The following is a 26,683-nucleotide window of genomic DNA, read 5'->3' on the forward strand; positions in this document are numbered from 1 at the left end:
CGTTGCCGGGTAACGGGCGGTGCGGCGGGGAAGGCGGCCCGGCCGGGCCGGGCGGGGCGGGGGCCGCGATGCTGGACCCGGACCGCGGGCTGTCCCTCACCATCGCCAGGGTCGTGCAGCGCCTGCAGGGCTCCAGCCTCCACTCACAGCTGGAGCGACAGGCCCGGGTGAGCCCCGACCTGCCGCTGGGCCCCCGCGTTCGCCTCCCTTTCGCGCTCCCCCTCCCCGGCGCTTTGTTCCCGGCTGTCGCCCCCGGCCCGGCCCGTGTGGCCTCCTCCGGGGGCGGGGGGCCCGGGGGCTCCCGGCACCTCTCCCCTCCTTCTCTCCCTCCGTCTTTCCCACCCCGGCGGGGCCGAGTGGTGTATTTGGCTTCTGGAGCCGTGTTTACAGTGTCTCCCCTTGGGACCGAAGGATTTCGCAGGGAATATGAAGACTATCCCTCTGAAATCTCACTGCTTCAAATATAGGTCCTGAAACGAATTGCTTTTTTTAATCTTCCGTTTGGAAAGCTTTAAATGCCGCCCCCCCACCCCCCCGCTCCCCTAGTGCCCCTGAGGAAATGAGGATTAGGTGAAAGGAAGTGAAAACAAAAAAACACGCATGAAGTACATTTTATTAGCCGAGAAAACAGTTGCCTTTTTTTTTTTTTTTGTATTTAGTAGCTTATCTGCACTTGAAACAAGATTTTCATATTTCAGCTGAATTTAATTTAGGATGTTTCAGATTAAAATTGCATCAGTTTTCATAATCATCATAACATAGTCGTGGAGCTATAGTAGTTATTGTGCATTATTGAAATATGTTGGGTTGGGTTCTGTAAAATCTTGTGGGTTGCCTTTTTTTTTTTTTTGGGTAAACATTGCTTAAACTTTTTTTTATCTGCCTTAGTTTTGTTGTGTTTTTAAATGAAACATGATTTTCCTCTTTGAATGTCCCTAAAGCTTTCCAGAGCAGGTGACATCACTGCGTGCCTTTTGTGTCTTTTGTTTTGTGTTTAAATTTGCTGATTTGGTCCCTAAATGCTTTTATAAATGTGTGTCTGCTTCGCTCCTGTTGGCTGTGCTCTCTAAGTACGTAAGCAAGCAAATGTGTTTGACCTGAGGGGGTCTGGAATTACAGAGGAGTTTAGAGGTTGGGTTCTGCTGAATGTTGGAGAATTCAGCATCCCAAGTAGCCTGACATGAGGAGCGGAGAGGCAAGTTCAAGACCTTGTCCTCAGTACAGGCAGTGAACAAGGCTCTCTTTTAACAACTCTGCTAGTGCTTAAATAAAACCTGTTTGTACTCAGCTCTGCACACATTCTTTTATCCTTGACCTGGCTTCACTGTCATTTGATACTTGGCAAGTTTGTTTTGAGACTGGGAGAAGCTTGGCGTAGTCAGGACTTGGTGGGGTGTTCAAGTGCTGCTGGTGGGTGACTGTTTTATAGAGCCATTTTGGGCACTGGGGACCTGGGCAGTGCCTTTCCGTGGTGGTGGGTGGTGTCTGAAAGGGCAGTGAAGTGCCTAAATCCCTCCCCGACTCGATAGCGTATCAATTTACTCAATACAAGTGGAACCTGTGCATAATCAAAGCGTAAAGGTAACCCATAAAATAAATAAAACACAGTGTAATGGCCACAGTCAAACCTGTCATGGTAGCCTTGCAGAGCACTGTTTTACAAATGTCTTGTAAAGAAGAAAAAAAAAGTATTTATATAGGTCAGAAGATCATTCCAGTCACATGAAGTGCTAAGGGGAAAGAAAATAAACAGGGCAACAAATATTCAAGTTGATTCTTAAGAGTAGGTGTTTAAAGAGTTTCTAATAGAAGATTAAATCAGAGCTATAGTTCAGTGTAGTGATCTGAAAGACTGCAAAGTTTATGTATGTATCAACTAGGGGATTTCTCAAATGAATTTCCTTTTGGATCTTGCAGTTTAAATCAGAAGGGCCAAAAATACACTGTGTTTACCAGGAATGTTCTGTATGTTCTCCCTGATACAGACTTTTTTTATAATGACCTTGCATGCATTTATGTTTGTTCATGTACAGAAGACTTATTTTATTTACAATGCTTGGATGGTTGTATTATTGCTGTTCTGTGTAGGTGCAAAGGCCATATCAGTGGGTCCCTTCTCTCTTGTCCATCCATTTGCAGCTGTACAGAATTAGGAAGGTTTCTGAATTTTGCTTCACTCTGTATTAAACTAATGCTTGATTTCCCCCCCATTACACAGGGTATTTCTGAAGTTGCATTGTCAAATATGAAACCTTTGCTATTGCTGTGCATCACCCCTGAACTCTGGCTTATTGATAGGGTGTGATGGGGTTTTTTGTCTGCTGGTTAACAGTGCTTGGTCTGCACCAGTTGCAGTTTTGATCTATGGGTGGTCCCTTTCTAGGCAATTTTAATCCGTTTCAGGAGACACATACTGTATTTTGAAAAGTCTTTTGAAGCACTGCACCAGAACAAAACTTACTTCTTTTGGGTCTTTGTACTGCAGTTATATTTTACAAATATAATTCTTCATCTGTTAGTGTAGAAAATGACATTGCTGGTATTTGTTCCTCAAAAATATTTACCATCTTTGAAAACATGAGTCACGATGGATCATAAGGTCTGTTATAATATTGCCTGAAATTTTGAGAGGTCATGTACTCTCATGAGCAGTATTTTAACTCTTAACAAAAAATGTTTTGTATGTTTTGTAAATTCATCTCTTTTTCTATTGTCTAGGAAGGAGAGCTTGAAATGAACAGTTTCATTCATGAGTAAATAAAATTTTGGGAGAAAACATAATATCTCACACATCATTTGTGAGAGGTGATAGAGTAGCCCTGTGGTTATGAACTGATCACACCAGTTCTATGCTTGACTGTCACTGGGAGCCTGAGCTTGTGTCAGGGGCTGTGATACACAATCTCTTTGAAATAACTTTGGCCTGGGCACCAAATGATTTGCTGTCATGGCTTTACCTTGGGGTATATCAAGATAATCACATTTTTGTCCCAAGGACTGAAGTAGAGTCATATGCTTGTGAGTGATGATTTGGTAAAAAAAATGTTAGGTTGATTTTTGTAGGTTGAGTTTTGGGATATTGATAATATAGTTAATACAGAGAGATTAATGCAGGGAAGAATGTTAATGTGCCTTTGGAATTTCTTCTGAGCATGTTCATTAGTGTGTTTGAAAGGAAAGAAGAACCAAGAGCCAAAATATTAGATAGTAAATTTTCAACAGGTAGAATTGTGGCTAGGGTTAGTGGGGTAAGGGCGGAGAAATCTCATCTCGGTTTCTAAGGCACAATGTCACTGTGCAAGGTTGTAACCAAATTTGCTTTTGTCTTAATTTTTCTCCTCCCTTTCTGAATTGTAATTGTTTTTAAGTAAGAATTAAAGGGGGTTAGAAAACTGAGACATGCACATCTTCAATGACAAAATGCAGTTTTAAAACAAATTATTTTGTGTAACCTTGCTAGAATTTTGTTTTAGGGAATATCTGTATCATTGAACTGACAGTAAAAGTGGAACAGCTCAGAGGCATGAAAACAGTGCGACATTTTTAGTACATTTCCATCTGCAGACAATTCAGGAACTTTGTCTTTCATCGTGTTTGAAGGAAGCTGGGCTTTATTAATCAGTTAATTAATTTTTGTCCCACGCAAACCTCTAATAAAAATCAGTCTGACTTGGAGTTGCCCAGAACCTCTAGTGGCCAGGGGCAAATAACAAGTTACAGAAGACCTCAACAAAAGCAACCAACAAAAAACAGCCTCAGAAGTTTATTCCTAAAGAGCATTTCTAAAACAGGAGGTGACAATAAAATGAAAGATAAAGGTTCTAAATTATGTTTAAATTGAACGTGAAAGACTCACAGTGCAGGGAGTGTCTCTTGGCATTGTCTGTTTTGATGTTCTCAGTTCTGTTTCGTGTAGGTGTGTCTGTAGTGGGACAACTTGATGGAGAACTTGTAGAACAGCTCGGTAAGGGCTGTCAAAGTGGGCTAAAAGTGGCAGTGTAAGCATAAGAATGAGCCCTGACACCCCATCCTACCCTACTGTAGCAATTAAGTTTGGGAGTGAGAATAGATTTTAGGAGGTACCTGAAGGTATGAAGAGGGTGTGTAGAGGAGATGTCATGGTCAGAATTGTTGTCCTGAGGAAAGGACTCTGCCATCATTCTTTGAGCAGACCTGGGATAGAACCAGAAAGGTTTAAAGACAGTATTAATCTAAGTGAGAGCTAAGAGTCTTCACAAGACTTCAGATGGGGCAAAAGAGAAGAAGAGCTTGCTTTGGGAGCACAAGGAACGTTGTTGCTGGAGTAGTGCCCAACTGTGTGCTTCTAAAGGGAATGCAGATAAACAGATTAATTTATCTGGAGTGAATGGTTTGCAAGGTATCCGGTGATACCATTTTCATTACATTTTTCTCCGACAGTTAAAAAAAAAGAAATTTATACCAATACCAGCTTAAATAAAAGATCAAGTTAAGGAGGAGAATGTTTCTGTTCCACATAGCATTTATTTAATAAAAATTAGCAAAGAAATGTGTAGCCTCATGAGTCATCATATATAATTAATGGTTCATTTTCATGCTTTGTATTTAGCAAAGGACTTATTATGCCCTCCTGACAGAGCTTGTACTTTGTTTTAAATGGTTCAGCAGTAACATTTGCAGTACAGTGAATTTTAAATGGAATGTAGTTGACTCTATGTTGAACAGGAGTTCAGAAGCAATGCAAGCTTGATTGGCAGAGTATTACTTTTTTAGTAATGTGGATTCTATTTTTTACCTTGTGTATTTTATTTTCAGCAATAATTTTATATTCAAATAAAACCTAGAAAATTTAAATAAACATCAAAATTACATTGTTAAAATATGCCCTGCATATCTTGTAGCACAGAGTAACATTTGAAGCTGTTTATGCCTCTATGAGCCTATTTCAACTGCCAGGCTATTTTTACTTGTATAAGAAAGTTAATGATACTTCTTCCCTTGATGTAATTACTGTAGAAATTTTGAAGAGTTGGAAAATTGTTGATGTAATCCAGGTTTTACACTTACTGAAATTTGTTTAGTTAGGCTCAGAATGATTATTCTTTCTGTTACAGAAATATATAAACGAAAACCAAAATCCCTCCCTTAAAGTTACAGGATTTTAAATGTTTAGGGAGTGTTTATGTTAAAATTGTTGTGCTTGTACCTGAAGTGGTTTTTACCAAGTCAGCTTAATCCTGATAAAGTTCAGTTATGACAGAATGGAGTACATAAGGAAAGGTGAATATTTATTAGCTTCCATTGAATTTACTTTTGCTAAAGTTAGGCTGTATTTGGGGATTATGCTTTATTGTAATTTGGGAAATAATAGCAATAAAAGCAAAAAACACTGTACCCTTGTGCAAATTCATAATGAATAGTAATAAATGCTTTGAGAGGGTACATGCTTATCTAAACCAAAAAGGCTTTGAAGAGAAATTATAGTGGATAGCCTGTAAAAATATTTAGACTGTGTAAAGTTATTTGCAGAACTGTTTGCAGCAGGATAAAAATATGTGTTCACCTGATGCAGTTCCACATTTCAGTCTAGTTGGATCACTTCTCTGCAGTGTTTATTCTTGTTGAGAAAAGAAATAGTTTAACACAGGAGCTATGCTGGAACACTTTGTTCTGTCAAGCCTCCTCTTTGTATTATGTTTCTGATCCTCTAGCTATTTTCCTTTACTTCTTTGAGTGCTGTGGTTGATGGATCTGTTTCTTGCATGATCAATGCTGCTCCAGTCATGATGCCATTTCCAAATTTAGATGCTAATTTGCGGATAGGTTGATCTCTGTGTTCAGTTGTTGTATGAATCAATTTCCTGTGCCCACCAACTTTTTTATCCTGGTGCTGCCCTATCCTATTGCTTGCTTTCAGCCACATCAGTGTTGAGTGTCTGGATTTTTTTCCGTCTTGGTATCCAGACATAGAGAGTTTACATTTAGATTATAATTTGTGATGGTTGACTGCCTAGATCTCAGCAGGATACCTTGCCAAAATCAAAGGCAAAGATATACACAAAATATTGCTAGTGGCACCTTAGTCATCAGAAAGTATGGCAAAATTTTGAAAGTCCCAAAACTACCCTGCTGTTCTGTACAGGTGAAGAACAGAGGGTACCAAGAAGTGCTGTAATGAGAGCTCGTTTTATGAAGGAGGGTCTAACAACCAGTTGCTTCTTGATGTGCAGGAACATAGACACCCAACACCTGGACTCCAGTGCCCTATCATAAGATTATGCACAATGCTAGTTTTATGGGAAAAGAAACTGTTAGGCATTGACATTTATTAAAAATAATTCATTATTTCTTGCTGAAATATGCTACATTCATCCCTGTTTCCTTTCAGGGCTCTGTGTTGGCTTGACTCAGCCTCTGAATATTGTGACTTTTTCCCTGGTCTGGCTGCCACCCTTTGCCTTCATGGATTGTTCCCCTGTATTGCTCACTGTCTGTTACCCTGCTTGTGATAGTCTCCTTATAGTACCAGATATTATTTTTCTTCTAGAAGTAAGATACTGTTTCATCAAGATGTGTGTATTGAAATTGGAGTCTGTAGTTCTGCTGGGTGTGTGCTGCATTTTGATCATGCAGGAAATGAATTCAGTTCATCAGTACAAATCTCATCGAGGTGGGGTTTTTTTCCCAGTAAACCCTAGCCAGGCATTTTTGTCTTGTAAAATTGTAGTAGTGCTTTTTTTATAAATAAAATTTTGTCAACCTATTTTTCATTCTACCAAAAACTCATAGAGAATGAAAATGCAAACGAGACTTAGGCAGTATGTTGTACCAAGCAGTTCAAACCAAACCAACTCTACCTAAAATATAAACACCTAAATGTGTTTTGCAACCTAGTACAACATCGTATAAGTTAGATCACTTAGTCCAAAGGAAAAATAAAATTATGTGGGAGACCTGGTCTAGTAATTTTGGAACATTAGCTCTTCTAAGTCTCCTCTGTTCCTCAGTTTAGTTCCCATAAACACCCATATAAATTTTAAAGAGGCACCATGCTGTTAAGTTACAGCAAAGCAGTTCTGAAAGATTACCTTTCACTTTCCAAAATGGGTATTTTCCCTGATTATGTCTTATAGAGGCAGGGTATGTTCTTCTGTGTGAGAGCTGGCTGCAGCCTCTAGCTGGACTGTCTGCTGGATTCTCACCTTTCAGCTATCTAATTTCTGATTTGAAAACTGATCAGTTTGCCCCAGTCCAGAGGGCAGCGACTCCCTAAGAGTTTCTATGGCTCTCTTGCTCTGCTTAGCACTTAGGAATGTATTGATCGTAATACAGTAGTAAACTAAAGGGAAAGTGTAAATGGGAGGAGGCTTTGGCAATTAAATCCTGAATTGACAAGAGTGGAGATAGAAGTGCCTCTATAATTTGGTGTGGAATTTTCACGTCTTATATGAAAATTTGTCTCAGTAGGGCATTTTTCACCAAAGGAAGAAAATTACACCAGAGAGAGGCTAAAGATAGAAGTTTTGATAAATTAAAGATAAGTCTGAGAATATTTGCTGCAGCTGCAGGGGGCTAGGAATAATGAAATAGAACTTGACTGAATAAATGGGCACAGAGGGGTGAAGGTAACTGCACTAATGTAATCCTTGGAAAAAGTTTTCTCCAAAGTGCTGTCCTGCTTCTCTTTTGACTGCCATCCTGCTGCATGCATGCAAGAGAGTCACTAGTTTTTCGTTCTCCATCTGGGGAACAGGCTGTGTTGGTAACAGCAATTTACAGGAAAGACCTCTGTCTTTTGGCCTGACAGGGAAAATTGGAGGTAGTCTGTAGACCGAACTCCTTTATCCCCTCTAATGCAATATACTGTATCAATTTCCAGAATTTCCAGGAATCTGCAAAAAACCCACTGAGAGTTGTCAATTGGACTGTCAGACCTTCCTTAATAAGATAAGAGCTCACAGATATGTGAACAGCAGAGAATTAAAATACTATTCTGATTGCACTTCTGTTGTGTCTCGCACTGTTTACAGTGTCAAAACAACCCACCTTTTAGTAGATTGTACAAAAGCTTTTTTGTGTGTAATTCATCACGTGTCAATGAGTTTTATTTGTGAGGGGCTTTTTGCATATCTAAAAAGCATATGTACCAGGTCTGACAGGTAAACACTCATGGACCTTGAGATTAAAATTAGCTATATTTAACCCAGAAGACAAAGTTGAATATTTACAGAAGGGTGCACAAAAACTTCCAAGGAACAGTATTGCAGAATCAGCCCAGCTTTTATTTAAAATTCCTACAGGAAAGGTACAAACCCACGGCCTAGCAGCAGGAGGAATCCTTTATAAAATACTCCTTGAGGCTGTTGCTTAAAATGATATTGTCTGAGCTGCCCAAGAACTCCAATGAAAATCTTAGTTTCCCTGGTATTAGCAGTGATCCTTTGCCAGCTTTTACCATTGTGCTGAATGGAGTATATGTTTGTCATTTGACATGAGAGTTATATAATTCACCAGACCTCCAAAAGCATGCTTACAGTCTTTTTGCTATTGCAGTCAATAAAGCAAATATAAAAGCCTTCCTTACCTATAATGGCAAGGGGACTTGAAATAAGAGCAGAAGTTATTGGCCATTCCTCTTTTCAACTAGGGAAAATTCACGTAGACTAACTTTTCCAGCAAGCTCTGCAGCACAGAAACACCCTTTTCCATGTATAAATTGTAAGGCAAATTATAGGATTGTGGAGTTTTAGTTGTGTATGATGGACCTAAAGCATGCTGTGCAGTCAGCAGTGCTGTTAGGGCTGGCAAACTGCACAAGCTGGTAAAAGGTTATTTTTAATAGCAGTATAACTTACTGCAATCGAATCAGTAGCTGATAGGCCTACAGCATATTGTTGAGTAGCTTCTGGTAAGAGATGTCTCACATTTCTATGTAGATGATATGGCCATATGCTTCTGACATATGCCTTGAGCTGTCATGGCAGCGGAGTAAGTTGCACACAGATCTCCTGGTGTTATTTTCAGGTTGGCAGCCAGTGTTGCTATTGTTTTTTCTAAACCTCTAGCTTTATTATCTGATGTTAATCAGCTGTTGCCACACTCCATGCTCAGAAAAATATATATTTGTAGTCACTTCACAGAAACTTCTGAGTTTCTGCCTGTTGTCCTTTTGGACCTTTATGGTGTATTTGTTTTTTCCTCTTGGTCTAACTGTAGAAGAGGGAGATGCTATAGCAGCTGGTCCTGCTATTGCTGGAAAATCTGCAGCACCATCTGTGTGGTAGTGTCATGGTATGGTTATAAAGCTGGTTGGTGCCTAATTGTCTGTGTGGAGTGCATTTCATTACAAGAGGTTGTATATACCCAGTAGTCACAGCTGCAGTGGGGAATGTTTGGTACACAGTTGGCTTTTTTGGTCTGAAAATGACATTTCTTGTCTGAAAGAGGTGAACTGTGGGAGGTTAAGTGCGAAATTATAGAATGTTTTCAGTTTGATTCTTTCAGGTAAAATACATTGAGTGGCTAGTTTTTTACACGTGTATGTGTGTATTTATGACCATTTCTGCTAAGTGTGTGGGGTACTTGCTGAGAATATTAAATGTATATGTCACTGCATACTCGTGCTCCCTTCTTCTCTCCTTCCCAACATACAGCTTTTAGCACTGATGGAAAAGACAAAGACAGTGAGTGAGAAAAAAGTTGACTGATTTTTTTTTTGGCTGCAATTACCATTGCTCAAAGAAGCAGTTTACTTCGTGTGTAACCTTAAGCATGTATACGTCCTACTTCATAACTTAAATCATGAAATTTACTTTCTCTTTAGTGCTTGATGCTTATTTATTTGTTCATTTATTTTTCATATTAGGTTAGCCTACACAAACCAGAAATTAAGTTGGAATCACTAAAAGAAGATATTAAGGATTTTCTAAAGACATCAGGTTTGTAATACTTCATTGATACATTTGTGGACAATATAGATCTATGTAAGCACGTATATGTCATAAGAGATGAATATAGTCCTTAGTGCAGCTTGATGTCTTGTCACTGACAGGAGCCAGAAGCAGACATTCAGTGATTCCAGATTATTAAACTAGATAGAGAAAATTAAAAGGGAAAATGTTCTTGGATTCCATCAGCATTTTGAAAAACATACTATGCAAAGAAATGTTTTTATAATTTTGTAAGATACTGGAAATTTTTTTAAAGTTCTGAGTGATACAAGAGTTCAGTCACTTCTGAAAATGGAAATTAACTTTCATGGAGGTATTCTTGAAAATTTTACCCTCGTTAAATTTCCGGTTTGCATTGGAAGTTGTAGGCTATGTAACTATGTTGTGAAGATTTTATGATAAGTGATTTAAAATTTATAATCATCAGGAACACCGTGTCTGTTAATATTAACAGATGTTTTAATAAAATGACGTCTTTGAAAAAATAGGATGTAATTTTTTAACCAAAACTATGTTGTGATTATTTGAATAGCAGATGGAAATAAAGGATATTCAGTCTTTACACAGGTTTCAACTTGTAGTTTTCCTATCTGAATTGGATTAAGATTTCTTCATCTCTTCCTATCTGTCTGGTAGGTAGACAGGAACAGACAGAAAACTCCAGTGACTGCAAAGCAACCTCTGATTCATGTTCTGTTAGTATTAATTCTGAAGTTGTCTTCTGGTTATTTTTTTATTTCAACAGGTTGGGAAAAGAAGCTTCAGAATGCTGTTTATAGTGAACTCAATGTGTGAGTTTATTTAGTATTTTTATTTAATGAGCTCTACTCCTATGATTTACTTTTGATTCATTTGTATATGTAGGTGTATGACGTGTTACTATAATCTGCAAGATCTGTCATACCAACAGTACCTGCTTCATTTCTGTTTTTAAACTGTCATTATTTCTTTTTCATCCTAGTGAAAATATTGGACTCAAGTACATTTTAAAGAATGAGTGAAACAAATATCACCAAATCACCAAATTTTTTAGTTACTTTAGTATTTTCTTTGTTGCTTTACTTCCAAAGGTACCAACAGTCATAATATAATTCTTGTGTAGATGAGGTAGTTGCTGCAAATGAGTTTTAATTATTTTCATATGTTTATTACAGTGTTGCACATAGTTGTTGTATTGTTATTTTTAAAATTCTTTAAGATATTGGATCTCTGGGCTTACTAGTGTGTACAGTGTTCATCATGCTTGAGATATGGTTATAAACACACCAAAATTGGTCGTTTCCTTTTTATTATTGTTCATCAAACTTTGGATTAGACTTTTGGGAAGCATAAGTTACCTTTACATTCTGACACAGTGGAGAGCTGAATTTCATAACAGATATAGCCTTAAATGCAACTATAAAATAGGAAGTGTGTATGGAAATCTATTTATGCTAATTTAAATAAGTTTATTAGAGTTACCGGTTTGGCACAATGTATCTTAGTAGTAGCTGGGACTTGATTCAGCCAAGTGCTTCTGTCTGTCAGTAAGGATTCATCTTCATCATATCTTTCCAGGGAGAAATATTTACCTGTCTCTATGGCTAATGCTGATACTTTCTTTGAGTTCATGGAAATAAGCAGCAAAATAATGAAATTAGCACTGGAAAATTGAAATTAACTAAGAATACCAAGATTTCATGAGTACTGTGGAAAAGACAAGAAACAGCATTGCTGAAATTTGTTAGTATTGATTCCATTTTACACATAGGGACATGGTAGTCCAGAACTCATTCGCAGCAAGTGAAAGAATGACCTTATCAGTTAAGAACGGGGAGAAATCTGGGGAGAGTTTCCCAAAAACATATGATAGAAACTGATTGAATACATGTAAACAAGTGAAAATTCAGGTTAACTATTAGAGAAGCTCTATGTAAATTTTGTTTCCTGAAAGACATTTTAGATATTTAAAACTAAGCTGGGTAAAATGTTTGGCAATAACACATTGGAAATAATCTGCACTACTGGAAGATAAATTAGTGTTTTCCTTGTTTTTTTATTTTTGGTCTAGATTTAATATTTCGGCATAATGCGATTTATGAGCGAACACTCAACTTTGCTTAGATCAACACCTCAAAGTTCTAATTGCTCTGATTGATGTGCATGCTTGCTATTGATTTTTAAGGGATATCTTCCAAAAAACCGTGTTGTCTCTTGAAAAAATGTAATGTCCTGGAGAGTGAGAGTTCCAGGGAATCATAAAGATGATACGATGTGAAGAGAATACACCTTTAAAATACCTGATTTGTAAATGTAATTATTTGATTTTGTTTTACAAATATGTGAAATTATAAGAGATTCTTTTTAATATAAGAAAAACTCATGTTGAAATGTTATTCTTACATATTGTTATATTATTTGTATCCATAGAATGGATGAGGAAAAAATGCTTCTAAAAATAATTTTTAGTTTTGATCGACATACACTGTGTTTTTACTAGTGCTCTCATGAAAGAAGTTTGTGTTTAGGTTTACAAATACAGGATCAATTAAGCAAAATACTAAATCTTAACGTTGAAGGTATGCTGTATTTTCTTTAAGGTTTCCTTTGCCCTGTCATCCTGCAGCACCGCCTGAGCATATTAAAGAACCTTTAGCCTATATGAGGAAAGCACAGGTTGGTGGTTATCAGTTTTATCATTCACATCAGATCTTTAATTAGATTATTTGAGATTTACTCTGTAGAATGTGTTTGTACAATTTCTAGGGTCTATACTTTAGGAAAAGGACAGATTTGTAATTGCATCAAAGTAATATTATATATGTGACACTTTACATATATAAAAACCTGCTCAAGTAATGCTCCAGCTGTGAAAGAAGTATGATATAGTGGCAAGTGGGTGAAAAATCCAGAATAGAGATGATGTGACTGTGTCAGAGAGGAGAATTTGGTTTTATTGAGAAGTAGAAAAAGGGAAGCTATAGGTCATTTCACTTGGGGCTACAAAAGCATTTTTTTGAAGAGGCACAGGCAGTTTCACAGTGAAAGATAACAGGCTGCAGAGACAGTGAGATCTTCAGAAAGAAGAGATGTATTTAGGACTTAAAAATGTGAAAGGAAGATGAAAAATATAGAGCTAAGGAGCTTATGGCATATTGAAGGAGAATAAGAGAAACTGAACTATAAAGATTAAATGAGGATTTTCGGTGTCAGAAAAAAATGTATTTGCTTCATTGGTTTTAATTTTTTGCCAGTATATGCCATTTGAAAAAAAATTTTAAAAATCCATATAAAAATGTAAAACAACAAAAAGCTTCAAGAATATGATCTAACCAAAACATCTGAGATAGGGTAAAAGTGTAGTTAACTCAGCCGTGTCTAGAAATACATTGTAGTATTGTTTTACAAGGTATTCAACAAATTGTGTTACTTTTACAATCATATTTGTTGTTTATTCCAGGAAGTCTTACCTTGCTGTCCTGGATTTCAGTCTTTAGCATTTGGGGAGAAAGATTGCGTTAACCAATTTTTCTTGTTCTTGTGTGGTGTGAAATGTAATGCCACAATTTGCAGCCTGATTAATGCAAAACCCACAGAGCTATATTTATGTGTATGTCTGTCTAAAGCAGTTTCACTGGTTATTGTTTTACAAAAGTGTATACAATACTTACAGTAGCCAGTATTTTTAGCTTTATGTAGAAAGGCCTGTTATTTCAGTAGTTTAAAAATGAGAAGTCCTGTCTTTGCTAGTTCCAAAAGTTGATAGCCCTATTTCAAAGAGTATTAGTCATGCATGTCCTCTGGGGCGGGTTAACCCTGGAGGCAGCTCAGCTGCTCACTCACTTCCCCCCAGCAAAATGGGAGAGAACCGGAAGGGCAACAGTGAGAAATCTTGTTATAAATACAGTTTAATTGGCAAAGCAAAAGCTACACATGCCAACAAAGCAAAATAAGAATACATTGACTACTTTCCATCGGCAGACAACTTTTCTTCAAGCTTTTTTATTCAGTGCATACTCTATTTTTATTAGGCACAGTCACCATTTATGATGCTGTTTCCATTGTTATGACTTTGTTGACGATTTCTTTATCCTTTTCTATCTTAATTAATTTTGCTCTCCTTCAGAATTCTCGAAAGAAGGGTAATACTCCCTGAAAACCATCTTTGATATCAGTTATTGGAATGACTTTGAATCAGTAATTAAAAATATATTAGTATTTTTCTAGAATAGATATTAAAAAGTTCATAATTAACCCTTGTCTACCTCAAATTGGTTCTTTTTTTCTCATAGCTAGCAGACTGTAGTTTTTGTATTGTTTTCACTACCTCAAAAGAAAAACAGATTTCTAGTGAAAAATAAGTAGTGGCAATAAGTAGTAATGCTGTAAGTCATAGACCTATAAGATGGTTTGGGTTGGAAGAGACATTTAAGATCATCTAGTTCTCTAATTCCAATCCCCTGCCATAGGCAGGGACACCTTCTGCTAGATCAGGCTGCTCAAAGCCCCATCCAGCCTGGCCTTGAACACTTTCAGGGATGGGGCATCCACAACTTACTTCTCTGGGCAACCTGTTCCAGTGTCTCACCAACTCACAGTAAAGAATTTCTTTCTCATATCTCATCTAAACCTACCCTTTCAGTTTAAACCCATTCCCCTTGTCCTATCACTTTATATGCTTCTGAAGGGTCCCTCTCTAGCTTTCCTATAAGCCCCTTTTGGGTACTGGAAACCATTCTGTGATTCTATGAAGTAGTTTTCAAATTGCAGTGCTGCCTTCCTCAGTTTCTGCTATTTTACTGAATGTTATCATTGTAACCATAGCAATCTGGGTAGTGTGTTTTCTTAGTGTTAAATCTCTCCATAAAACTACAGGAATCATCTTGTAAAATGTATTGTTACCATCAGTAAAATTACTTTATGAGCTCTACCTCTGCCTTTTATTTCAGTCAAGGACAGTGTATTGTTTCTGCTCACTATCCTGGAGAGAGGAAAGGATATCTTGCTTGCAGAGGCTGTATAACCCTCACACTTTATTTTTTTTTACATTTTGCATTTTTTTGAACACCTTTTACTGGGCAGAGTCTTGAAGGCTGAATTATGGCACAGTTTAGGACTACCCATAAGAGTTTAATTACTAACATGTTGCATCCCCAGTGCAATAAGCATATTAATGTCTGGTCTGGCAGTTGTCAATCACACCAAGTCCATTGCTCCTTGGAACGAGCTTCTCAGTCTTTCAAAGCTGCCATCTGCCTCTCCTGTGCTTCTTTTGTAGTTTTCATTTCTTCAAGTATATCTGTGCTATTTTTCTCCCCCCCAACCCCCTCGTCCTCCCTTAATTTTGATGACATCAAGTGTACCCTGATGAAGTTTGCTATGGTACCAAACTGGGTGGGGAAGTAGTCACTTCAGAAGGGAGAGTCACCATGCAGAAAGGCTTGGATATGCTGGAAAAGTGAGCTAACAAGAGCTTATTATGAAATACAAGGACAAATGTAAGGTTTTGCATGTGGGAAAACATAACCTAGGAGTGCAGCACAGGCTGGGGAGCAACTCTATGGAAACAAACCCAGAGGACCTGGTGGCAAACAAGCTCCACATGAGCGAACAGTGTGCTGCTGTGGGAAGGAAAGGCAACAGGATGCTGGGTTGCATCAACAGGGTCAGCAGAGATAAAGATATCATTATCCCACTCTACTTAGTGCTTGTCAGGTCACATTTGGAATACTGTGTTCAGTTTTGGGCCCCACTTTACAAAAAAGATGTGGATGGCTGGAGAAGATCGAGAGAAGGACCACGAAGATAATCAAATGACTGAGAAACCTGCAATGTGAGGAAAGGCTGAGAGAGCTGAGATTGTTCAGCCTTGAGAAAAGAAGGCTTAAGGAAGACCTTATCCATGTCTCAGTATTTAAAGGATGGCTACAGAGAAGACGATGACTCCATTTTTGCAAGGAGTCACGTGAAAAAGATGAAAGGTAATGGGGACATTCTGACTGGACACAAGAGGAAAATTTTTCACATTGAGAACAATCAGCCATTAAAATAATTTACCCACGGAAGTGGTGGATTCTCCAACACTGGACCCTTTAAAATTCAGCTGGACAGGGTGCTGGCCCATCTTGTCTAGACTCTGCTTTGCCAAGAAATATTGGATCAGATAATCCTTGAGGTCCCCATTCAACCTGGTGTTTTGTGATTCTATGATCTTGATAATTTCACTTTGATTTTTTAATTTGCTACTAACACCTCTTTATTCTGTTTCCACTTCCTTATCCTATATGGCTTAGTAGTCTTCATACTCTCTCATTTCTTAATTCTCTCGCAACAAAACCTCACTTCTCGGCAAAATAATAAACGCTCTGTACTACTCTTTGAGAGATTAACCAGTTTGTGGCATGGTGTTGTCTAACTGCAGCATTTGTAAGGAATTTAAATATAAAAATATAGTTAAATAGAAATATTATACAGAATATGAGAAAAAAATAATGCAATTTGGAAAACATTCCTTACAGTCAAAACTCATTTCTGTTTTGTTTATTCAAGAGAAAGTGAAGGCATGACTTGACTGTGAGAAAAAAAGTCTAGTGAAAGCGAGCTATTGTGTTTGATGGAAAAAGGTATGAGAGTGTCTTGTAAATGGAAGCTAAAATGAAACAATTATAGACAAGATACATATTTTTTAACAGAACATTTGAACATCTGCACTTCCCTTCGTTTGCTTCCTGTTAATAAACTGCTTCCTCTTTTGGACAGAACTTTGAGGAGCATGGTTAGACAGTAACTAACTGTAGTAGAACTTGTGTCTACAGCAAATTATAAGTGAAAAATAGAACTAAATGACATTAAGCGGAGTCTTTGCATTCGATTGAGGCTTGACTCATCATCCACAGAAAGCTAAATTAAATATAAAACCTCCCCATGGTGCTGTAATTAGGGAAGGAAAACCCTAAGTTAGTTGAAAAGGAAGTCAGTACTAGTTGTCATTAACTTAAGAGGAATTAGCCACGAGTTAGGCACTATTGCAGCCTAATGCAATAGTCAGAAAAATCTGATTGCTCTTTCCACGTTCTGCTGAGGTATTGTCTGCTTACGATTTTCTCAGATTAGAGAACTGTTTCCTGAGCATTATGTTAGAAGAATTATTTTTTTGAGCATTACAGAATACCAAATTTCTAACGTTTTTAAACTTCTGACAACATCGAAGACATGTTTTGTGGAGAAAGACCCTCACTCTCTTCAAATCACAAAGTGGAGAAGGCACTTACTGTGCACAGTTGATTGAATTACTTATAATTATTGGAAAACTTTGTTATATTTTGATCTATAAGGAAACTTGATCGTTAGGCATATATGAAAATCAGTAATTGTGAAAAATACATGCTTTCTTTGACATCTGAAATATGAACAACTAAATTTTCTGGCTTTCTAATTGTGTTGTAAATGATGAAATCTATTTGATCGGGTTTTTTCATGTAAAGAAGCATGTAAATATTCCCTTAATATTTTTTCAGATGTCAGCTAGTGACTCTTGCTATCCTTTCTTATACATGACTTCAGAGAGCTGCTTGTTATTACATGATAAATGCTATTTTCAGGAAAAATAAATTCTCTATAATTTATTTTTTGTGTATGTTTTAGGGAAGCTGGGAGAAGCGAATTCTAAAAAGTCTAAACAGCATGTGCACAGAGCTCAGTATCCCACTAGCTCAGAAGGTAAGGTAATTTTCTGTTGTCAAACTGACTTTTTTTTTTTAAATTAGGCCTTGTCTTGCACACTTGTAATGTTCATTTTACACATGGTTATCAAGAGCTGCATGTCTGATATCCAGACAATTTTAGTGCAGAATAATTAATATATGTATATGTCTTGCAATATTTTCTTAAATGTAGTTATTTAAAAGGTGTTTAGATAGATAGATAGATATGGAGATAGATATATAGATATAGATATAGATATAGATATAGATATATGGATAGTGGAAAAGAATGCATCAGCTTAACTTGGGAGAAAATGAAGGCCATAGGTAGATTTTCCTCTTTGCTGTTGCGGTAATTATCCTCTTGAGGGAGCAGCACGTTGGAAAGCTGATTACTGCGTTCATTGCTCTTCAGTAGAGCATTTTGTGTGCAAACTCAGCTGTGTAAGTTCTGGCTGTGCAGCCTGCATGTGATATAGATGTACTCTGTGTGCCAGAAAAGGCTGTAGTTGAACTGGTACAGCTACAGGGGAGAGAGAGATACTGGCACACTGCTGATTTTGTTTGTCGTTCATTCTGCTCTGTTTTGTTTTATTGGGGTTTTCTTGTTAATTTAGAGGCTTTAATTTTAAAGATCATGGAATTAGGCAGTAATGTTAGAATTTTTTGTTCGTTCCCCTGATATACCTCTGTGATAGGTGACAGAACCTCTATGGTTCATCATGAAATAAAGGATGCAGCTGTGTTTGTTTTTCATGACTGATGGGGAAGGAATAAATCCAACAGCTCTATGGAATGTGCAGTAAATCTTCAATAATGTGAAACTAAGTACTAAATAGTATAAAATTTGTTAATAAACACCTGAAACTATTTAATGGGCTCCTTTTTTTTCCTGGAAGTGGAACCTGGGCTTCCTAGAGTAGAATATACCTTCAGGCTGGGAAAAATTTTGAACAAATAAGTTTGTGGTACTGTTTTTTAAAGAGTTACATTAATATATACATATTTGAAATAGGCATGTTTTTATTCATACTGTTAAAAAAAGAAGAGTTACTTTTTGTGCCTTTCAGAGGCCTGTAAGTGAACAGAAAGAACTGCTTAATAAATGGAATGAAATGGGAACTGATGAACCAGGTAAGGTCAAATAAATGTACATGCATTACATTTTTGTACATAGAAAGGTAGCATGCACATCTTACTTATCAGTCAAATATTACTCTCTTCAAGACAAACTGATTTCAGTCTTTTTTCTCATTGGTAGTTTGTTATGCATAAATAAGTATTTCATTGTTATTTTGTTTCAAGTTATGGTATACTAGTATTGAATCATCACTGAGAGGTTATGGTAGAGTACTCCATATTCCAGTGCTTTATAAATTTATACAATTAGGACGTAGCTCATCTTAGTCTGTAAACTCAGGCTCATCAAAAGAAAGTGTTCAGAACTGTGGATAATTAAGGCCAGACTTTTTCTTGAAAAAGATAAAAATAACTTGCACAGAATAGTCAGTGATTTACTTTTGGAGAGCAAAACTAATTGCATTGCTAGTTCGTATCCAAGTTCCTTAAAATAAAGGATTTTTCAAAGGTGGTAGTTTCTATCACAGTACAACCTGTCTGATGGCAGATACTTTTCATGGATTGTTTATGACTACTCCCTAGTTTTTGTTTGACAGCAGTAGGTGCAATTCAACAATCTAAGCTGTTAAAAAAATACCCTGCCTTTGAATATTGTGTCTCATGTCTAGGACTGGTTCAGTCTAAAGGCTTATGAGGATTAAGTAAAAGTGTCCTGTGAGTTGTGTTCACTTCACAGAATCATAGAATGGTTCCTTAAAGGGACCTTAAAGAACACCCCTCCCTCCATTTGCTTGGGGTTTACAAAACCAAGGCACTATCAGTAGCATAATTGTGAGAGAATATGTGGTGGTTGTAGGCATGGTATCTGTGATAGGGTTATTTTGATCTTTGCTCTAATATGTTATTCAGATTGCTAGATTGTGTTATAGATATGGGGTATGTTTTTTTCATTTTTTGGTTTTAGCATAGTGCATTGAAATCTCATTTCAGATCTAAGTCTCTTCCGGCCTGTTTATGCACCTAAAGATTTTCTTGAGGTAAGCATTTATGAAACAATACTCAGCCACTGGCTTGTATCCATTATAGTCTTTTATGTGAAGTGGGAAAAATAGTTGTTAAGTGTATTTCATACAAGTTGTCCTTTATAGCAAGTGAAATTTGGCATATTTTTTATAACAGTCCATGTTTGGACAAAATGCTATTGTCCCTTTTCTTTAATTGCAGTTTTAAATTGTACCTGTGATAAACCTCTCTTTCTCCAAAGAACAGTCTGGGGCTAACTTTTTTCCTCTGAGAGCAATTCTCCAACTGATTTTGTAGTTCATTTTACGTTTTAAATTCCAGTACATTAAGCTGATAAATCACAATATGTGAAGCTGATACACTCTTTGGTGGTGGATTGCAGACGTGTATGCAGTTGAAATTGTAGGTCGTCTATGAAGACTGTAAAAAATCAAACATGAAACAGGACTGTGTGGAATTTGGAGGCTTTTGTCTGTTATCAAACTGAACCATTAAAAGAATGGTGACTGTGGATTTAAACTCAGAAATGACAGTAATATTCATAATTTCACGTGATTCAAGCACAGACATCTTAGTAAAGCAGAACTTGCTTTACCAGTTATGTCTAGAACAGGCATGGAATAATGGACAATAAACATGACAACAGTGAACTTAATGGTGACATAGTAGGAGATTTTTGGATTAAAATATGATTGGAAAAAAATTTTTTAAAATTTTTATCTGTATATTCTTTGAGTTATACAGGAAAGAAACCATGTAAAGCATGACAACAGTGTAGAATTCTGGAGTTAAGGTGGCCTCCAAATTTACAGAGTAAAACTTAGAAGTTTTACTGAATTATCTGTAAGAACTAATATGTTCACATTTCAATGTGTTTCAGTGCAAATTTAGTGGAATATGCTTTGTAGTTGTAGAGGAGATTATAGTGTTTCTGACTTAAGTGTGAATTGTTTCATAGTTATGAATTGTGAATGCATTTCTGAATCCCACAATAAACTTTATATACATTTTATGACATTTCTAAAGAGCTTCTTTTGTTCACTTATCATAAGAATCTTGAAAATGTTTCATTTATTGTGTTTTCCATCACTGGGCTAACAAACAAGTTGTGTTTTAATCTTGGATCTATAAACAAACCAATCTTCTTTTTTAGCCTTATCCAATGACCCTCATGATCACTCCCTTTTTCCTTTATACTGTTTCCTTTCCGGAGTTGCTTTAAATTTACAAGTCTGACAGTGAGGTTATATGGTATTAGAATACTTACAAGATTGAGAATTGTAGAGGTAGGATGTTATTAAAGAATTTCATAAGAGATGGAAACTTGTGTTAGAAAAAATACTTGTGGTTCAACATCATATCAAAATCTATACCAAGGAATGACAGTATGGAAGACACTTTAAATTCCTTTATAGATCACAGTTACTTATCTTGACATGATTCCTTGTCCTTTAGATTTTATACTTTCAATTTAGTAATTATTTTTGGTCTCAAGTGAAAGAGGATATTTAGATACATTGTTATTTACTAAGAAATTATTTTAGTAGTAAGTTATGTAGCACTTTGATTGGAAACTCCATAAGATGCCAGTGTAAGAATATGGATAAAAATTCTTTCAGAGAAAAGCAATATTGAAGAATATCCTGGATATTGTAGCCATCAGAAATATTCCTTTGGCATTTGAATAGCTTTGATGAGGAAGTAGATTTTAGTTAAGACATTACTAGTTAGTCAGTACTTAATCCCTTAAATCAAAAAATTATTTCTGCCTTTTTATTCGTATTTTGAATCTACTTTTCAGGTAGAATGCATTTGCTTCCTTAAAAGTTTGAATCCTTTTTGATTTTGAAAATATTGAAATATAATTTAATAATTTGGGTCTATATATGTAAGTTGGGGGAAATGGTTTTGTGCTGAATTTACTGTTTCTAATACTGCTGATGTTTAGAAGAGTTCTGAATGTAAGCAAGGAATGACAGAGCTACCATTTTTAAGGTACTGATGAATCTTCGAAACCCAAATTATGAAAATGGAGAACAGCCTAGTTTCAGAAATCATCTTGGGCTAATTCAGGTTCCTTTAAAAGTTAAAGATATTTCAGAATTGGTAAGTATATTTTTTCTTATAAGGGGTTTCTGTAAGAGGTATTTTGCCTTCCTAATGAAAAAGATTCTAAGGAATAAGAGTATCATCGTAAGTTTCTCCTTTTGAAGTTGAAAAACAATCTAAATATGTAGTTAAAATAGAGAGCATAAAAAAGTTTAATGAAAAATAAAATATAAACAGTAAATTATCTGCCAGTAGGGAAGTTTTGATTTTATGCCACACAGGTTTAATTTGTGCCAAAAATACACTTTTGTACACTTTATTCACTTACTCATTTTTTTCTGTACAAGAAACTTGAAATATGTACCTTAATTCTAAAGTTTTATTTGATCCTGTACAATATCAGTAATCTGACAATGAATTAGCTTCTGATTTTCTTCTCAAAGAAATTTTAAGTCCCTTTATTGTCAGGTTGTAAATGAAAGGAAATGTTTGAGTACTAGTGTATTATAATCAGGAAATAGGAGAATTCTTCTTAATGCTTCACTGATGAGACTCTTGGGGATTTTATCCTAGTAAAAAAGCTTTCACCTGGGGCCTATATCTAAAACTAGAGTAAGAATTGATGTGAGATTCTTTTCTTTTAAAACCTGACTCCATATTTCAAATGCATTTAAAAAAACTTAATTTGGTTTAGAAATGATTTGCATTAAGCCTTTAACAAGAAATCTCTAGTGATTTAGAGAATTAAACATTGTTAATTACTTTTTTGTAATTTTGTTTGTTTTCAGAAAGAAGACTTCAGTGAACTAGGCTTAAATATAGGACAACTGGGTATTGATGATTCAGCACAAGTGCCTCCTGGTAAGCTAATGCTGTGCTTCAGTCATTTAAATAGAACACTAATGAGTAGAATACTTTGCAATTATCAAGTAATTTGTATATTTTTCTCATAATAAACCATAAATATTTGCTCTGTAACTATGATTGTAGTGATTTTCTTAGTAAAATACAGTTAATAATAGAAAACATTGCATATATGAAGAGTCAGTTTTGGCTAAGATTGAAAATCATCACCAGAAGTTGAAAATACATTAATTTCAGTATGTTGGAACACTTCAGGATCTAGAGAACCACACTCACTGTTTCCAAAAATACAGAAAATATCAATGAATGTTAAGCCAACTAACAGATAGGCATATATATATACATATATAAAAAATATATTTTATTTATATATACATACCTAAGTATATTTATATTTCATCATATATTTATAAATATAAATTTAATGCATACATACACACAAATGTATTTTAAATAACTACTTTTAAGAAAATATTACAGGACATATCCATATATTAATATTTGGTATCTTAAATAGTGCATAATTTCTATTGTTTTTCCATAGATACATCTATGCTTGTAAAAGAGGTTTTAAAATGGTCTTTCCATACAAAAATGGAAATCACTATAGTATCAATATTATTATCAATATTCTTTTTAAAAGAAAACTTACCTAATTGAAAATCTAAGTTCATGTAGTATAGTGCTGCTTTGATATTTGTGTCCTTCAGACAAGAAGAAATCCTGTTGTATTATTTCCTGTTAGATTTTGAAAGAGAACTTTGATGCTGATGCAGGTTAATTTTTAGTGATGTTAGCAGTACATGTCAGCTGAATTTAATGGTATGTAATTAAAATATAAAATACATCACCAGCTGGAGTACCTTTTTTTTTTCATTTATTTTTTGCCATTCTTTTCTGTGTCTGTGTTTTCTAGAGTTCTTTGAAAATGAACATGTACGTGTTGGACAAAAAGGTATGGATCTGTTTTTATCTGTAATAAACTGTGAGTACTTAGGAATGTGTTTAGTAAATTCGTATCTTAATTTCCATGTACCTTTTAGAATTTTAAGAATTTAGACAGGCTAACACAAAGCACTGTCAGTAATACCATTGTAGTTTAGATAAGACAGTCAGTAATACTGTTGTCATTTAGACAGAGACAGAAAAGCAAACATTTGCAGTCTACCAGTAGCTACCAGATAAATAACTCTGCAGATATTTCATTAAAAATGAAATGGGAAGCACAGAGACATAGCTTTTTGGTGATAACTTAACTTATGCTGCTACTGAATTTCATTTTAAAATCAAAATACTGTGGACTCCCATCTCTGCACACAAAGTTCTCATCAGTGTAATGGGATTTATGTCTGTGCGTCAGAATAGAGTCTTTTTAATGACTATTTGCAATTGCAGAATATTGCAATACTTTGCCACTTTGGAAAATTCACTCATTTGTCTCCGCATACTGCTTTTTCTGAAAAGGTTCCTGAGGTTCCTGGGTTGTTTCAGTAGGTTAAGAATCAACAAAAAAAAAAAAATGAAAGATTAAAAAAATAATAATTTCATATCTTAGGTTTGCTTATAGAAGAAACATACAAGGAATAGTTGGAATCCATCAATATTTGCTCCTTACTGTCTCTTGTGATTCCTGCTAAACATTAGCACCATCAAAGGAAAAAGAGAAAGGATACCATCTCAGAAGTACTCCCTTCCCTCTTTTATTTGTTGCAGTAACAAAAGAGTGACCTTTCTTATTTCTTCTTTTGTGGTCATCTTTCTGTCCTTCATTGAAAGTTCTCTTATCCAAGAGCACCTCATTAGGTACCATCCACCTCTCTGTTCTTTTCCCATTCTTCCAAACAAATTACCTCTCTGGACTCCCTGAGCCATCCATTCAACTCTACACTGTAGTTCTTATGTCTTGTCTGTATAGGGCAACCTCTATTACAGAGAATGCCTTAGTTTGTCTATATACAAGGACTCGAAATTTTGTAAAAATGTAAGTTAAGAGTCTTGACTATAAACTGAAATCCCAATTCATTCAGTGAGAGTCCTGCTGCATGCTCTAGTGGGTGTTAGTTATGACTTTGGTTGCCACTGATGTAATGATTTTGCTTTTATATTAGACATATTGCCAAGTCTGAGGATTTTTCTTTGTTGTACTTAGCAAAACTACATTTTAATATTTTGTTTCAGAAAAGAAATAGGACAAACACTCATGGACACTGAGATGAATCACATCTAAAGTCTTTCTAAAGTTTTTTGGAGAATGTAGGAATGTTTTTAATTTTTTTATTTTTGCCCTTCATTTAGAAACAAAGGATCACAAAATGTTTGTGTTAAAGCTCTGCAGGTTAAACAGAAAACTGGCAAACTGGTCTGCTCAGTATTTAAGAGAAGACAAGAATGAATTAGATGGATTTTTAATTCCAAACCTCATCCTTCTAAGTCATGTCAGGGCAGATATTGTGAATATTGAATTTACTGATATTTAGAAAAGCAAGTTGTTTCATGGAATCTTCAGAAAAATCAGAGGATATGGATTTGGAAACTTCTGAATACCAGCACAACACCTACCTGATGTCTAGATAATATCACAAAAATTTCTCCGAACTCTCTTTCTGTTGTAAAAAACATTTTGGGTATGAGGGTACAGTTAATCACGTAACCTTGGAGGGAAACACTTTTGCCAGATTACCATAGCTAAAGATGTTTGTCTCTCAAGTGTATAGATATAAGTAAGGAGTGAGGCAGTCTGTCCTGCAGTACATTCAGTATGAGACCCTTGTGACAGAGCAGCCTGAAGCTTCACAACAATGACCCATCTAAGCACACCTGTCAACAGTAGAGTATTTGTTTTATGTCAGTATGAAGGGAAATCAAAATCTTTTGAAAAACAAGGTCTTTATCCTCTAGAGTACACATACCAAATGAGAAAACATGATAGTTCACTCTGAAATAGAAAGTTCTTGCCCCACAGTTACCTGTGAAGATACTTGTATAGTTAACATGAAAACAAGGGAGACACAAAAAAGCCAGAACGAGTGCCAGTCTCCTATTTGAGCTGAGGTACCACTCATAATTAAACAGGAGTATTTTGTGACTGTGTATGACTGCTTGTTCTGCATGATGCCTACTAGCTGCAACTAGCCTTGATATAATCATGGATACATACAAGTGCTGTTTTGTGACAGAAGGTGGTACAGCCTTGCTTATTATTACCAGTGGCCTTGTTTCCCAAGGAACTACATAATTGCATTGTGGAAACCAGAACTTTTTGGTGTTTTCCCATTAGCTAATGCTTCCAGCATGGTAAACCAGTTTTTAAAGTTAAAAATTAGGGTATTTGAAAGAAGTCTTACACTATATCAATGCTTTATCTGTTTTGTTTCTTACAGTTTTAGCAGAGGAAGATAGTGCTGCAGCTCAACAATATGTTCGTCAGGGATGTCCAACAGCACTCCGAGCTGAACTGTGGGCCCTCATTCTTAATATTTCTAATCAGCCAGAGGTAAGGAACAAAGTGAGAGTAAAATATGAAGACTAGGTGAGAACACAAAAGCGCAAGCACATATCTTCTGGTGATCTTTTTCCAGAATAGAAATGCTCTGCTGAGTTGTCACAGAAACTGATAAACATTATGATGCAAAAAAACTCTGTGCTGTGGTGAAGTCTTGTAAGCTCTTGCCTAATTTTTTAATAGATATATGAGCAAAATACTGTAGAACAAATTATTCAGTTGAGCTGGCTGGGTCCTGAGATTTTCTTATATGATGCTGACTTTTTCAGAAGGAGGCAAGAAAAATGTCCTGGAAAGAAGACCTCTCCTATTTTTGCCAAGTTTTATAAAAAGATGTGTTATAAGTTTTTCCTGGTTATTTGAACCTTTCGTCATATGCATGTACATATTTTATAAATTGCTTCATATATTATTGCATATACTGTGCATATGTACAATCAAAAACACTTAGAGAGGAGCTAGTAAGATGTGAGTTGTTTTCATACTCCCTTGTACAGCAGCAGTTTTTCATAGTACCTTATAGTTGATGCAAGTCCTCAACAGTGAATTATTTT

The 26,683-nt window shown here is 35.9% G+C and overlaps 1 protein-coding gene and 1 long non-coding RNA gene across 3 annotated transcripts in view; one reads left to right on the forward strand and one right to left on the reverse strand.

Annotated features, from left to right (window-relative positions):
- The first annotated feature begins 24 nt into the window (after positions 1-24).
- TBC1D19 (TBC1 domain family member 19) overlaps positions 25-26,683 on the forward strand; it is a 46,509-nt gene continuing 19,850 nt past the window's right edge. The window contains exons 1-11 of one of the 2 annotated variants that reach the window (XM_032686349.1): positions 25-167; positions 9,845-9,917; positions 10,675-10,720; positions 12,509-12,584; positions 17,553-17,627; positions 18,682-18,745; positions 19,682-19,728; positions 21,710-21,820; positions 22,552-22,624; positions 23,544-23,582; positions 26,008-26,120. In XM_032686349.1, coding sequence (XP_032542240.1) covers positions 69-167; positions 9,845-9,917; positions 10,675-10,720; positions 12,509-12,584; positions 17,553-17,627; positions 18,682-18,745; positions 19,682-19,728; positions 21,710-21,820; positions 22,552-22,624; positions 23,544-23,582; positions 26,008-26,120 — 816 coding nt within the window. In that variant the 5' untranslated portion in view covers positions 25-68. The remainder of the gene's footprint in view (positions 168-9,844; positions 9,918-10,674; positions 10,721-12,508; positions 12,585-17,552; positions 17,628-18,681; positions 18,746-19,681; positions 19,729-21,709; positions 21,821-22,551; positions 22,625-23,543; positions 23,583-26,007; positions 26,121-26,683) is intronic. The other variant, XM_032686348.1, reaches the window with a different exon arrangement.
- LOC116786071 lies at positions 3,940-8,600 on the reverse strand. The gene is made up of 3 exons (XR_004356813.1): positions 8,564-8,600; positions 4,084-4,173; positions 3,940-3,984 (listed from the first exon to the last, which is right to left on the reverse strand). It is a non-coding gene; the product is annotated as an uncharacterized LOC116786071 (long non-coding RNA).

This window comes from Chiroxiphia lanceolata, chromosome 4, assembly GCF_009829145.1.
Source record: "Chiroxiphia lanceolata isolate bChiLan1 chromosome 4, bChiLan1.pri, whole genome shotgun sequence".
NCBI classification, from domain to species: domain Eukaryota; kingdom Metazoa; phylum Chordata; class Aves; order Passeriformes; family Pipridae; genus Chiroxiphia; species Chiroxiphia lanceolata.